At 37.5% G+C, this 14957-nt stretch overlaps 2 protein-coding genes and 3 non-coding genes across 8 annotated transcripts; 4 read left to right on the top strand and 1 right to left on the bottom strand.

Moving 5' to 3' along the window:
• The first annotated feature begins 389 nt into the window (after nt 1-389).
• On the top strand, nt 390-538 carry B0034.14. Its single transcript, NR_051133.1, has one exon. It is a non-coding gene; the product is annotated as an Unclassified non-coding RNA B0034.14 (non-coding RNA).
• Nucleotides 539-1106: 568 nt separating this feature from the next.
• On the top strand, nt 1107-1246 carry B0034.12. The gene has a single exon (NR_051132.1). It is a non-coding gene; the product is annotated as an Unclassified non-coding RNA B0034.12 (non-coding RNA).
• A 996-nt stretch (nt 1247-2242) lies between these two features.
• Nucleotides 2243-14075, top strand: casy-1 (the record flags this gene model as incomplete). Of its 4 annotated transcripts, NM_001025939.8 has the most annotated exons (12): nt 2243-2357; nt 2411-2515; nt 3202-3305; nt 3530-4421; nt 4467-5261; nt 5312-5460; nt 5517-5678; nt 7329-7505; nt 11611-11692; nt 11919-12037; nt 12313-12446; nt 12912-14075. In NM_001025939.8, 12 exons carry the CDS (start codon nt 2282-2284, stop codon nt 13069-13071), a joined length of 2955 nt encoding a protein of 984 aa, NP_001021110.1. The 4 variants fall into 4 exon arrangements, with proteins under 4 accessions (NP_001021110.1, NP_495189.2, NP_001391112.1 ...); NM_062788.7 differs by lacking the exons at nt 2243-2357; nt 2411-2515; nt 3202-3305; ... (3 more) ...; nt 5517-5678; nt 7329-7505 and adding an exon at nt 10115-10303 and having other exon boundaries at nt 12912-13521; NM_001404223.1 differs by lacking the exons at nt 2243-2357; nt 2411-2515; nt 3202-3305; ... (3 more) ...; nt 5517-5678; nt 7329-7505 and adding an exon at nt 11410-11457 and having other exon boundaries at nt 12912-13071.
• Nucleotides 8608-8741, bottom strand: B0034.17. The gene has a single exon (NR_051131.1). It is a non-coding gene; the product is annotated as an Unclassified non-coding RNA B0034.17 (non-coding RNA).
• Nucleotides 14076-14557: 482 nt separating the features above from the next.
• B0034.2 (Transposase) lies at nt 14558-14730 on the top strand (the record flags this gene model as incomplete). Its single annotated transcript, NM_062787.1, has 2 exons — nt 14558-14629; nt 14683-14730. 2 exons carry the CDS (start codon nt 14558-14560, stop codon nt 14728-14730), a joined length of 120 nt encoding a protein of 39 aa, NP_495188.1.
• Nucleotides 14731-14957: the final 227 nt, after the last annotated feature.

Genomic DNA, 14957 nt, shown 5'->3' with positions numbered 1-14957 from the left:
AGATGATGAATTATGAATAAGGAATTATATTTATTGTGTGCCCCTCTCTTTCCATAGCCTTCCCAGTATTCTCTTGTTCCTCCCAAAATATCGGATGTCAACCTGTTTTCGTTTTCGAATTCGAGGAACTGTTTAATATTACTACCGGATATGTATTTGCGAACAATGCAAAAATCCCAAAAGTTCATTCCATGATAACAACAATTTACAAAAAAAAGTCTGAAGCAGCTGTAAATTGAAAATATTGAAGATTGATCTATTTTCGGATACTTTAAATAATGTAGTAAGAATGAATTAAATTATCTTAGAAACTCCTTTTTCGTATACCGTACTTCCTCTGAATCGACTAAAAATATAACTTTTGTTTAAACCTAATAGCAGGAATGCGAATTTCATAGAATTTTTGGGTTCTTTCCAAGAATGTCTTGCTAAAAAAAACCAAAAATCCACATACAAGTTTATTGGATATTTTCAAAATTTCTTATTTTTTAATCCAAGAATTCATGTTTTTTGTTGCTTGGTAAAATAAATGTATCGCATATCCATACGAACTAGTGCTGATCATCTTTGTTGTTAAATTCTAACTTGTTACACCAATTTCTTTACACCAATTCTGGGACTGTTTCAATCAATCAATATTCCATTTGACATGATTGACCTCGTTGACTCATAATCATGATCATCATCCTTTTATCTTGTAAGCATTTGACTTATTCGTCGTACTCCGTCCCCTTCGCGGCGGCGTCCTTCCTCTTCCGTTTGCCTCGTCTTTCGAATGCTCCACCTCTATTGACACATGCATGCTTGTCTTCACAACTCTCAACTTCTTCTTCTTCTTGTTCCCCTTCTTGCCTCCCTTTTTCAACCCTTGATTTTTGCATGTTCGGTTCTTCCCTTTTTCTACCTAATTTTCAATTCAAACCACACATGTTATGCTTGAAGAAAGAAGAATAAGAAGAACTTCTGTCTCTTCGCATTCTTTTGCTTATTCTCAGATTTCTTTTGGCGTTTTTTTTCTTCGTGCCTCACTTCACTCTGCCGACTGAGCTCCCCACATGAAACCATGACAACCAGCTCAATGTTTTCTCTGGTTTCTCATTTTCTTAACTTCCCCCAGCACTCAATATTTCATTTTCTGATAATCGGATGTGAAGAGGAGATTAGATGGTATGAGTAGGAGGAGCAGATGCTGACTCTCGTGCTCTACTTTCTCAGCTTCAACAAGGCTCACATTCCGTTCCAGCCACTTTTTCTCGTTTCTAGAATCTTTTTCTAGAATTCAATCATATTTTCATTGAAAAAACAGCTATTTATCTACGTCAGATTTTGTTCGTTTGCCTTTCTTCCTCCTTTTCTTTTTTATTCTACTTTTTCCAGTTTCTTAGATTTCAACCCTCGTTTTGTTTCAAACTCCAAATCCCAAAACATTTTAAAACTAAATCCTGGATCTTTGAAGTTTTAAATCAAAATAATGATGCCTCTTCAACGAATTCTCATATTCAATATTGCCATTTATTTATAGTCGGTGTTGAGTAGACGCACGAATAAGAATGAGAAGACCCGCTGCTCAAGAAAAAGCTCAAGAAAGCAGCCGAAAACAAACCTTTCCTTGACACCTAATTGAAAAATTCCCCGCATTTTCTTTTTTCTCGCTCGTGCCATCCACCATTTCATTTCGAAATGTTAGTGCTCCTGACGGCTTACCGGAAAACTATGGCGTGACCAGTGCCAGGAGCTGCAGAGCTGAAACGATTTTCACAAAAAAGAAAAAAGTCGGAAAAATGACGTGTGAGGGTGGAAAATGATTGAGGCATGAAGTAGTGGTGGACAGGGAGAGAGATAGAAAAAATGTGGTTCCGTCTTTTGAACACATTGTTTTGTATATCATCACAATTTCTTTCAATAAAAAATCTAAATCTAAATCAAAAAAATATTTTTTTAATCCAGAGAAATACGAAATCCGTAGAATTTTGATCGGTGGGTTAATCTCCACTCAATTATCTTATTGAAAATTCCGGTATTTAAAATCTACAGATACCCAAAAGCCTAGAGTTTTATCATTCCACTAAGACTGTTAGTCTGTTTTTTTCCAAACACATCCACATTTACTTCCTCCATTCACTCAACACATTTTCTCATTTTTCTGCCCTTTTTGTTATTTCCTTATTCCTTCAATTATTTTCTTCTCACCTTCTCTGCTCGCAGACCTCTACTCACGCACACAAAACCAATCATTTTTCAGACGCAAATTCCAACCAGGCTCTCTTACTCAAACCCACATATGCGAACTGCGTACTTTATTTTTGTCGGCGCCCTTCTAGGCGTCTCCTACGCCAAACATCACCATGCTGCTCGAGGTAACACTTACAGATTATTGGCCGTTAGTTCTTAAATTCCAATCTATTTTCAGCGCCAATAATCAATCTGCAAGGAGCCGAAGAGCTTGTGGCTGTCGTGCGAGAAGATGAGAACATTATCTCGACCGTGCCGGATTTTGCAATCCTCTCTGAAACCGGTGAGTTGGGAGATTAAAATAAATTGTTTTCAGCTCTTACGATTAAAAATCATGATTCATATAGATATGTTTATAATCAAGCCGGCTTGTTAGATCACAAGAAACTTTAATTAAATTTTATAGTTTTCCTTTTTCCTAATTGAAGGTGTGAAAACTAACAAACCTAATTAGAGAAATACAAAAATTCAGCTACTTCCTTTAAATAATCATGCTCATTAGTATTCATGGCATTTACATTCTCAATCTTCTTCTTTTCCCTCGTGTTTCCTTCCTGACATGCCCACCTCATTTGCACAAAAATCTCATCGAAAAAGCAATGCAGCCTCTCATTAATTGTTTCGTTTTCTTTTTTCATGTTTCTTCTTCTTTTCACGCATTTTCTCTGTTTTCTCTTTGATGATGAAGCATCGTTGTCGTTGTCAGCCTGGCTCCATACACACACACACAGGATTACGAGCCACCGACGACGACGACGACGATGTAGAACACGAAGGGATTGACGTGGAAAAGAAAGAGAAAAGAAGAGGGATTAACTATGACATGACATGACAGCCGATGATTCGAGAGAGCATGAATTGAAAAAGACGGGTGATGGAATGAAAGACAAGCTAGAAAAATTGGAATATCTATCCACAATTTGAAATTGAAACAAAAATAAAGCGAATACAATTTGAGGGAATTTTCAGGGCCAGTATGCAACTACCTCCTTACATCACAGAACAATGAGCCAGTGCCATTCGACATCCAGGTTGTTGATAAGTACACTGGAGCAGCTGTACTTCGAGTTAAGGTGAGACATGATGTCATAATGTATTTTTGGAGAATAGGCATCTAATGAAAATTCCAGTATTCATATTTTAATTCGTGTGTATCAGATAATTAGTGGAAAACCGTTTTGTAAGCTTAAAAATCAATGTGTTCTTAGAAGGAATTTTCATTAAACTTTATTCAATATTTCTAAAGAAAATTAATTCTTGATGAGTCACCATTAAAGTTCAAACATTTATTATTCAGGATGCTGCCACACTAGACTGCAAGAAGCCAGAATACAATCTTCAAGTTCAAGCTGTGAAATGCGATAACGACAATGTGAAGAGTGAAGGAGTGTCTCTGAAGATCCGTGTCAAGGACACCAACAATCATGCTCCAGAAATCGAAAACCCTTGGTACACATTCCACGTGGAAGAGGGAAAAGTTGTTGAGGAAGTTGGAGTACTGAAGGCATCTGACAAAGACTGTGGACATCCAAACGGAGAAATCTGTGAATATGAGATCACAAATGGACTTAAGGAACTTCCGTTCGCCATTAACAATCATGGAGTCCTTCGTACAACTCAGCCACTCAACTTTACTCAATCAAAATCATACATTCTCACTGTAGTCGCTATTGACTGCGCAATGAGGAAAAGCAAAAGTTCTCTGGTCACTGTTCACGTTGATGAGAAATGTGTTCAAGGAATCACTGCAATGAATGAGCGTGTCAACTATGCTCCAGGAGTTGGATCAAAGCTTCTCCTCCCAGACGTATCTCTTGAATTCTGTGAAAAGGAAACAATTTGTGAACCAAAGAGTGTGCAGTCAGTCATTGAACTTCGTGCTGGACACGTTACTCAAGGTTGTGCAAGAGACACTGTCTATGATAATCAGACAATTCAATCTTGTGGACTTTCAACTGCTACTGTCAAATTGCTGAACGAAGAAGCCCTTACCAGCTCGGCTGAGAATCAGATTCTTGCTGATCAAGGAATTGAGTTTGATGGAGCCAGAGGAGTGACTGTCTCTGATGAAAATCATCAAGGACTCATTCCGGATCACTTCACATTGAGCTTCTCCATGAAACATGCTGCAGGAACTAAGGACGAGCAAAGTAACAAGCAGAACATTCTTTGCGAAAGTGATGATTTCAGTGAGTTATCTCTTTTAGAAACAACCAGTGAATATGTGTTTTCAGACATGAACCGTCATCACTTCTCTGTCTACATTCGTCACTGCAAATTGGAGGTTGTTCTCCGCCGTGAAGCTGGAGCCACTTCAGACTTCCGTGCTGCTGAATGGCGTTGGTCAATGCCAGAAGTATGCGATAATGAGTGGCATTCATATTCACTTCTCTTCAATGGCATCGATGATGTTAATGTTATCGTCGATGGAAAGAGCTTTAAGGCTGACGAACGAAATCCTGAAATCCTCGACGATTGGCCGCTTCACAAGACCAAGGCAACAAAGACCAAACTTGTTGTAGGAGCGTGCTGGCACGGACGGCAACAGAAACTTGCACAGTTCTTCCGTGGACAACTTTCCTCTCTTTATCTTCTCTCTGGAGCTGTTGAAAGTGAACGTGCAATAAAATGCGCTCATACTTGCCCAGAACAACTTCAGTTCACCGGAGTTGATGAGCTTCTTGAAAGCCAAAGTGCAACATTCTCTCCAGATCAAACCTCTCTTACATTGAAGGCTGAAACATCAAAGCAAATTGGTCAAATGCTCAAGAGAGTTGCCTATGTTAACACTCAAGAGAAACCAGCTCCAGGACACCGTGTTTTCCTTGTTGAGACTGAGGTTACTTGCAAACAAGATGACAAGAAGATGAAGCTACCATCCAGCAAAGGATACGTTTTTGTTCAACAAGCCGCTGAACCAACTCTTTCAATCTCTGCTTCGTCTCAACTCAAAAGTAATCAACACATGGTTAAGGTTGGACAAGCTATGGTTCCAGATCTCACCATAACCATCAGCCAAAACAATGCTGGTAAGTTTTAAATGCAAATAATAAGAAACATTTCGGAATTTCATTTTCAGACGGAGAACTCGAAGATGTCACCCAATCCCACAAGATTGATTACTGTAAGATGCATTTGCAACCAGCACGTGATATGGATGTAGAGTACTTCTCATCACCGGCTTCACTCATTGCAGCTCTTAACATTGAGTTTGAGCATGACAAAGACGTAAGTCCCAGACAGATTCAAATCTGATTTCAATCTTCTAATTTCCTGCTCTTCAGGGCATCCTTCTTCGCGGAGAGGAAAGCGCTCAAGGGTACAAGGAAGTGCTCTCGAAGGTTCATTATTTCAACACTCGACCAGAATCATACGCCAAACGTGTCTACACCGTCCAGTGTGCCATGCTCAAGGGCCGAGTACTCAGCAATCAGTTGTTTGTCACGGTTAGTTTTTATGGATCTTCAAGTTTTTTCTATCTCACATTATGTCTTACGGCGTTGAAAGTTTGGAGCTCAACTATTCTAAGTCTATCAATTTCTAGTTTCATTGCTCAAGATCCTATAAAAACTTAAGGGCTCAAGAAACCGAGAATCTCTTCTCACATTCCACTGTAATTACTCATTCATTCATTCTCAGAAGAAATCTTTTTCACATTATGTACAAAATCCATTTATGTCCTTGCTCTTCTCAGCAGCATATAATGATTTGAGAGAGCGCCCCGTCTGTTTTCATCGCCTCAAAATGGGTTTTAGAGTGAGATGGATAGAAGGAAAATTTGTGTCTTCCATTTAGAAATTGCCATCATTTGTGCAATACGCACTTGGATCGTCCTTTTTTCATGTCTATAGTTTAGAATATTTGTTGATATCTAAATAGTTGTTTCCGAGTTCCTTTTGTATTCTGATTCTTAAAAACGGAGTAGCGTGATTGAGAATATTGCTTTAAATTGACAAAATAAACTCTAAATTCAGAAATTTGACATTAAAAAAATAATTAATCTCCATGTTTGAGTTAAATCCAAAATGAAAACTGCAACACCAATCAGCGATTCGCTCCGCAATTTTTTTTTCAAGAACTTCAGACTATTTTATAGCTACTCCACCTTTAAGTTCTTGGCACTATGACATAATCCTCCTGAAAAATTAAAAACTGCGTAAAAAATTAGCTATAATCTCATGTAAAAGGGTCTCGATAATCTTCTCGTTTTCCTCGCCCACACTCATACATAGTTGCTGCTCTCCGGATAAGATCACGAGTCTTACCGGAACTCGCGCATTTCTTTGAGACATTGCTCACATCGAGCCTCTCAAGCCATAATTGCTCTACTTTGCTTATTCCCGAGAGAGTGATGATACATTCAACATGTTGAGCCCACTTGTTACTTGCAACGTTTCTTTACTAGTTGAGAAGAGGCTCGCCTAGTTCATTTCTGTGTTTCTTTGCCTTTTTTCAACTTTTTCTCTGATATTTGTATTTTGAAATAACATCTAAAAGTTGATTCGAAGAAATTGGCAATAATTCCTTTAAAAAAATAGAATGCCAAGAAATTAGCTGGCAAACTGTAATATTTTTGGCACTGGCGAATCATGAGCTAGACTTGAAGCCCAACTTTTTAACGTTCCTTGGCTTGAAAACTGTTTCATCAAAAAATAAATAACAAAGACTAGCCAGAGTTTTCCGGTGGGAAAAACTGAGAAATCCCCCAACTTCTTGATTTTCTCACACATAGAAATTCTTTGAATCCAATTATTTTATCCTTGGCTGATTCACCGTGCACTTTTTTCTTCCTTCTTTTCCTTTTTCGAAGCTTCAACATCTCATTAATTTTTCATTGCTTTCTATTTTCATTTCAGTGATTTGAAGTAACATCATCCAGATACATGAATCTATATTTATTTGAAAGTAAAAGAAAGTGCGCGTGAATTTCAGAATAGAAAGAAAAGGCGCATGTTTAATTGGCATAATTTTGAGTCGAGCACTCCTGACACCCACTCATTTCCTTCTTTTTCATCTCATGTTTACATCAAATATAAGCAAACGAAAGACATTTTAGACTACGGTACTTGTTTTATATAGATCTTTGAAAATTTCAGATGACCATCGACGGAGTCACCACTACCACATCCACGACAACGGAAGCTCCAGCTCCAGCTCAACCAGATCCGATTCAATTTAACTTTAATTCTGGAGAGACTGCTCTTGATAGTTTGGAACTTATTGAGCGTCACTTCGAGCCAGCTTTCGATCAACTTGGAAGCTCTAGACTTCAGGTTAGTACTTTTAATTTGTTGAGTATTTTAATTTAATATAATTTTTAATATACTGGAATATTGTGGGACAATGGAATAGTGGGTTGAGTAATAAAAGAGGATGAGGAAAATGGAGGAATGAATAGAAAGTTATGAGCAGCAAAAGTGGAGAGAAAAGAGCCAATGAGCTCTCGCCACCCCTCTTTCGTTTTCTCATTTTTCATATTGCCTGCTCATTCGTTTCCCCTTTTTTGCTCCACTCATTTTCCGTGTCAGCAGCAGTGCAGTTATTCCTTTCAAACGCACTTCGTTTTCTTTTTTGAGAGTCATAAAAGTTGTCTTACATGTTATTCCGTGGTTAATTTTCGACACTTGTCTCCCTCCTTGTTTTTTGTGAATTTTTAAAACAGTTTTTTTTGCTAGTTCCTCATTCTCGCCTTCAATTTCGGTTGCTCCGGATTTCTATCTATCTCTCAAAAACATGTGAAGTGAGCCAGAGAGCACACGCACGTCGACGTCGCCATCGTCAAATGCAAGCAGTAGAAGAAACACAGAAATTCAATTAAACCCGACGCGTCTCTCAAACCATCTGTCATCGTGTGCTCCCTCCTTTCATCGGCTTCTCCCGTGCCCGTAGGCAAAAACCAGGTCAACGCTGCCACGAGTGCCGACGCCATTTCTCAATATTTTTTTCTTCATTTAATTCATCCCAAAGCGTTTTTGGATCGTTAATTATTTTCTCACTAATACTCGATGCATTCTTGAGTATTTTCTACGGCAAGCGAACCTAAGTAGTTATTCTTCATGATGCTCCTGTGACCATTTTAGCTTTTTTATTCAGCTTAATTGGCTTACAGAAGCTCAAAGTAGTTGTTTTTCAATAGACTAATTGCTAGATATATGTATGATATCACCAAAAAAGATCCAAAGAGCATATGGACGCTTTTTGATTTCTAAATAGAAGACTCGCCACAAAACAGTGCATAACTTCAGAGAGCTTATGTGTTCCCACTTACTATTAGACTCAAAACTATCCGGCAGGCAGGTATGCCTGAAACTACTTTCATTATTTCTAATTGAATCTCAAAAAAAAAGACTTAAGAACAAACATTGTCTGAAAATCTCTTCACTATACAACCCGAAACTATACGAAACTCATCAATCGTTCCGTTTTTTCAATTTCCGATTTTCAACCTTGTTTTCATTTCATCTGAAACTCCATGGAATTTTTCCATCAACTCGATAAAAAATGATGACAGAGCTGTCCGTCGTTTCTCTTTTTTTCTCGTTTCCTACTATGAATTATGAATGCGACTACATCGTCTTCTTTCTTCATCTCATTTCTCGAATCGCCACGATTTTCTTCTTTTTCTCATTTTTCATGGCTTTATTTCATTATTTTTGAAATTATTTTTCTGTGCGAAGATGAGAATCAAGTGGTTTTTTCTTTTCCAATTTCATTTCACTTGGCTCGGTGCGACTTAAGATACTCTTCATTTATTTTTTCGATTAAAACAGCTGAAATTGCTTTTTGCTCTATATCTTGACTACCGATCGTTTTGATTTTTAATTGACATTAGTCTCTTCATCTGCTGCATTGCCCATAGCAACGTGTAACTTCACTGAAAGCCCTTTATCGGACATTCTCTATTCCCAATGACGTCGTCCATGAGTTCATGTGATATGAGCTTCTGAGCATAACCTCAAGCTCGCATAAGCTCGCTCATCGAGATAAATAAAAGAACAGATGAAATATCTGAAAAATAGTTCGTGAGAGCACTACACACAATTTTTGACATGTTTCAAGTCTCTAGGGGCATCAATTCAAATGTTAACTTTTGGTGTGGGTGGGAGAAACATAAAAGAATTATTTTTGCAAGCTTTAAAAAGATGCGATCTTTCGCCTAAAACTTTGAGAATAGTAAGAAATATTTGATCAAGTATCGAAAACACGCAGTTAATTGCCAAGTATGAAATTAAGACGTACACATTTCATTCACTTTGCAATTCAATAAAAACCGCGAAGGCAGAACGTTGGGGATCAAAATTTTCGACTTGATCTGTATTTGAAGTTTTATTTGAACCCTCAAGGGAATTTTAATAATTCCAAAATTCACATCTCTTACAGCTCGAAGAAAAACACCTTTTTATTAGTTTTCAGCTGGTTCTTAAAAAATATGTTTTATTACATCAGAAAGTCCCTAGAGATTGAAGCTCTGGGGCTCTATACGTCAATGCTATTTTTCTCTTCTCATCCAACACGCTTTATCAGAATTACTAATTCACAAAGTTCATTAACCTGTCGTTCACTACAAGTGCATTACTTGCTCATAGTTCAGAGGTTGTCAAAGAAATGCGGAAACTCTCAATGTTTCTATTCCATCATCGCCAGCAGCTTCTTCCTCTCTTTTTTTTTGAGCATCAACATGAAAAACATGATGAATCTCTGTTCTTCAAAACGTGTTGATTGTGTGAAATGTGGAGACGCAGAGCACCTCCATGAAGTCCGTCGTTTCCAAAGAACGGGGCAAAGGAGGGTGTCCTTCCGAATACACACACACACATAGAGAACGAGACACACAACTGCCGCCAAATCTATAAAACTGGAGGAAGAGGGCGCAAGACGAAGGCGAAGAAATAAGGAAGGGCGCGAGAAAAGAAAAAAGCAGCGCCACTTTCTCTCCTTCCTGTGCCTCCATCTGCCCCGAAGCGACAAGCTGATTCCAGAAGAAGCTCTTGTCAGCCACCTTTTTTCTTCTTTATACACTTATTTCACTGCAGAATTCTGAAGTTGATACTTGTATTCCAGAATGTTCGTGGTAAGTTTCTTAAGTATTTCGATCATCTTCAAGGGTTCTTGTGTTAGCTCCAAAAATTGAGAGACCTTAGACAAGTAATCTGTTGACCAAGCCGCTCAATATTCAGACAAAAAGGATATCAAAGTTAATATTTTCGTGTATTACTTTGTGTTCCTCTAACTCATATTATTGAAAAAATACCATTGTTTTCAAATCCTTTCTGATAAAGAACCGTTGCCTAACAACTCAGTGGATAGACTGGAACTTAAAAAATATATATATCTACGAATACTATACAAAGGTACTAAACAATTCATTTGAAAAATGTTGTCACTTTGAGTCTCTGATCTTCCCACACAAATAATTGTAAATGTATGCCATCTTCATCGCTGACTGTGAAGCTCCCGACCAGCTGACCACACATAAGTTTGGTTTTCTTCTTCTTCTTCCTTTTTCCCCTTTTTTCTTCTACTACTTATTTGGAAGAGACGTGCTACGTGCTGAAATATGATTCTCTGGCACAAATTGGGCCAGCTCATTCGCTGCGCCTTGATGCATCAGATTTCTTGGCCGGACGGCTCTCAAAATTGTACCCCTACTTCTCTCTTCTCACTTTTTTTTTTTGCTTACTTTGAATTTCAGCTGAAAAGGTGATCGCTGGTGGAAACCGGAACTTTGTTTGACCGATTTCCTGTTTTCACTTTTTTTCAAATGCAAGCTCTGAAAATGCTTGGGGCGGTTTTAGCGTCACGAGGGATCTATCATTCTCAGAGACTCGGAAGCTCATCATTCATTCAGGGGCAAGATGTTTATGAGAGAACGCCGGTGGTTTTAGAGATAGGGAGGAAATAAGAAAAAGAAGAATGAGCACAGTTTCCTTTCTTGATATTATAATTTTCGTAACGACTGGTCGGTTGGTTGGTGTGAAGACGAAGAAGCTGAAGAAGTTGACAACAAAAACATCTTCTCAGATTCTTTTCTCACTCTTCCCTTTTTGCTACACGGAGCATACTCAGTAGTCGTCCATCCGAATTTGATTTAATCAAACCATTCTCCTCCACCTCTTCTCTTATTTGGCTTCAATTTCGTCCTTCGTCCACTTTCTTTCCGCAACGTCTTCTTTTGGGATGGCCTTTTGGCATTCCATGTATTCTCTAGATGAGTCCAAAATTAAGGTGACTGAACTGTCTGGCTAAAGATATGATTCAAATACATTGTCTCCAGAAAATACCAATTCTGACCTATGCACTTTTGATGCAATCAATTTGAACTAGTTTAAGTCTATGTTTAAACTTAAGCAGTCATAATCTAATTGTTTATACTTTTAGAACATTCTGGAAATGGACCTCCCGCGTCCGAAAGCACTGCTCTCTCATCACGGATACGATGTCGGACAAGGCGCGATCGCTGGTAAGCTTTTCTTATTTTCATGTTAAGCTGAGAGAAAGTAACAGTTTGTGAATGATCTATGAGCTGAAGTTTTTATACTTTCATGAATTTGTATTATCAATAAATTGACTGAATTTAAAGCAAAGATCGTTTTTATGACAAAATTCTGATTCAACAAAGAGAAAATTGAAAACAAAAACACGAACGAGTAATTATATTTCTATATTAAAACTTTATATGTTTTCAGGTGGCGCCGTCGCCGTCGTCGTCGTTGTTTGCGTCGGTTTCCTGTTAGTGTTGCTCGTCATCGGAGTGCTCAAAATGCGAGACACCCCAATGCCACGACGACGAAGGCAGAAGAGACAGGTGAGAAGATATCAAAGATCAAAAGAAATTTGCATGTGCACTTGCTCATCAAAAATCATAATTTTTGGAGAATTTAATTAGTCATTCTACGATGGTCAAGAGAAGCTACTATTATTGTTTGTATAGAAAGCAAAAATACGATTTTTGAATGATCTTGGTCAGCTACCAAGCTGACTCTCTAATCTGATAACATTGGTCAAAAATAGAAGCGAATGCACTTTTACTTTTTGCGACATCCATGAGGAAATTGAATCTTACGGCGTCATGTATTTCAGAGTGACGGAGGAATGCATTGGGACGATAGTGGCATGAACATCACAGTCAATCCATTGGATGACGTTGAAAAGAACGGTGGTGCAATTGATGAGTTCAGTGATGAGGAAGAAGAAGAGGAAACCGATGGAGAAAGGTGAGACAATTTTTAATATTAATGTGGAGCAGATTTTAATCTCAATAACCAAGGTTTAATGTGATCTCTGTTTAAAAAACTAATTGAGATAAAATGTCAAAAGCTGTCATTAAACTTTGATAGATGTTCTTTATTTTGAAAAAAAGTGAAATTACCTGGGAGCTCTCAGAAAGCATGTTTAAAAAATAAAACATCTTTTTGTTGTTCCAACTTATGAAAAAGTATCTTTCAGTCTTTCATGTAGGTACAAAAATTCCTTCAGGCATGTTGCATTATCGATCGCCGTGGCTAGTTAAGTTTTCCGATAGACATTTTCATGCCTATGTGCATTGTCAGAAAATTATAGAAAAATTGTGGAACATAATATAAAGCTCACATAGAACCACTAAAAATTTCTAGTTAGTAAAATTCATAAAATTAATCTAGACAATTGTATGCTCCACTCTAAAACATCTCTAATTTCAGTGAATGCTCGTATCGAGACGAAGAAGATGATGTGTCAGAAGATGAAGAAGATCAAACAGAAGTTCTTCCACATTTGGATGCAAATCAACGTGTCGTTGGAGGTCTTGAGTGGGACGACGAAGACGCCATCTCAACGAACGCTCGTTCTTATCGTGTCTAACTCGTGTTACTTTTTTCTTCTATTTTTAAGTTATGATCATCCTTCAATATTCTCATTTTATTCATTTTAGTCACCTCCTTCTTCATCCATTCTCATCGATCTCTTCATTTTCCAAAACTTCCTCTCTCTCTCAACATTCATGACTCCCTCCCTAACTCTGTTTTACTGATATTTTGTACATTTTGAGCTGAAAAAATGTTCTCCCACCCTGTTGATTACATCACATATACTGATAATAGTGAATACTCTCCAAGAAAGAATTCATTTAAAACATAATAATTGATAATAACTTTATTATATATTTCTTCAAAAAAAGTAACAAAAATTCCCCCAAAAATTATCTTCGTCTTCATACTGTCCTTTTCACTCCTTCCCCGTTCCTCTCTTTAGTCTCTTCCCTTTTTACAGTTTTCTTTTCATCTCAAACAATAAAATATGACCGTCCAAAATCTGACAATGTAGATCATATCAATCAAATATTCAATACTAGGAAAGTCAACTCAGCTTTCTGAAGCACTTTGCCGTTTTTCTGTCGAACATTGCAAAAATTCAGGTAAGATTCGCCAAGATACTCCTATCTGAAGTTTCCAAAATATGAGAGCGCCTACAGTTGTTGAGGTGAAAAATACATTTGAAGAGTTGCTAGTTAGAAAAATGTTTTAAAATCTTATGGAAAATTCACAGATCATCTGTTGATATTATTATGTTTTGTTTCGTTTAAGAAATTGAGTTTAAAGCGACACAAGTATCTAATTTTAAACTAATGTATCCAACTTCTATGCCAATATTCCAACAAATGTATCTTGAGAACAAGACATTTTCGTACAAAATGTTTAACTGGCAAATTAATGGAAAATATCTTATCTGCTTGTTACAAAAAACCTCTTATTGATAAGTATCCTAGTTTCAGAGATATAGATCTTTCTGAATTATCTTGTTCTGTTATTTCTTTGATTGTCATTAAATATTTAAAATCAGTTTAAATAAATTTTAAATTACCAAAATTCAACGTAAAACTTGAAAAAATTTAAACATCTAAATTTTGCCAAGTACGTATTCATCCAAGTTGAATGACCCTTGGATAAAAATCAATCGATTGTATTTGAACCATTGAAAGCAAGCCATTGATTGAACAAGTGAAAGCAAGCCTTTGATTGAACCATTGAAAGCAAGCCATCAACTCTCTGAATGACCTCACCTCTGAGCCACTGAGCTACTGAGCTACTGAGCAATGACTGTCAAGCCGTTACCTTTTTAATTAATTTAAAAAATAAATATTTAATAGTCAGTTCATTGAACATAAAAAATAAATAAATAGCGTATCTACCTCCGTGTCATTATCTTTGCTCCACATCTAAGCTCCGCCCAAAAATCACCCCAGGGTAAATTCAGAAATTCTGAACCAATATTCAAATTTTCCAATTTTGGAGTTTCATTGAAAAACCAAACGGCTTGTCAAACGAACATTCGAAACGGTCCAATAGCAATGGATGGATGGATTGATGGGGCTGTTGTTGGTGGCGATCAAACAAGAGGAAGAGAGAAAGAATTGAGAGCGGTTAGTTTATGAACCTGGAACTTCGGGTACTCTCCGATCAAAATTTATTTCAGGTGTTCCATCAAAGGTGGCTGTTCGAAGGATGGGCAATGGAAGGATAGAGCATGGTACCCGACAATGGAATGCTCCGATTTTATTCGATCGATAGATTTTTGCGACAAACCGTGGCATCTCTATGAAACCATTCAGGTCTGAACTGCCTGGCTGCTCAATCAGAGGTGGTTATGGTGGATCAACTACCCGGTTGGGTCTGGATGTCTCCTGGTGGATCGGATAAGGCCATGGCTTGTTGAAAACTCACTTTTTGAGAACTTGTTTATTTTTGATA

This window comes from Caenorhabditis elegans, chromosome II (genome assembly GCF_000002985.6).
Source record: "Caenorhabditis elegans chromosome II".
Classification (NCBI taxonomy): Eukaryota; Metazoa; Nematoda; class Chromadorea; order Rhabditida; family Rhabditidae; genus Caenorhabditis; species Caenorhabditis elegans.
This window is presented reverse-complemented; position numbering and strand designations above follow the sequence as displayed.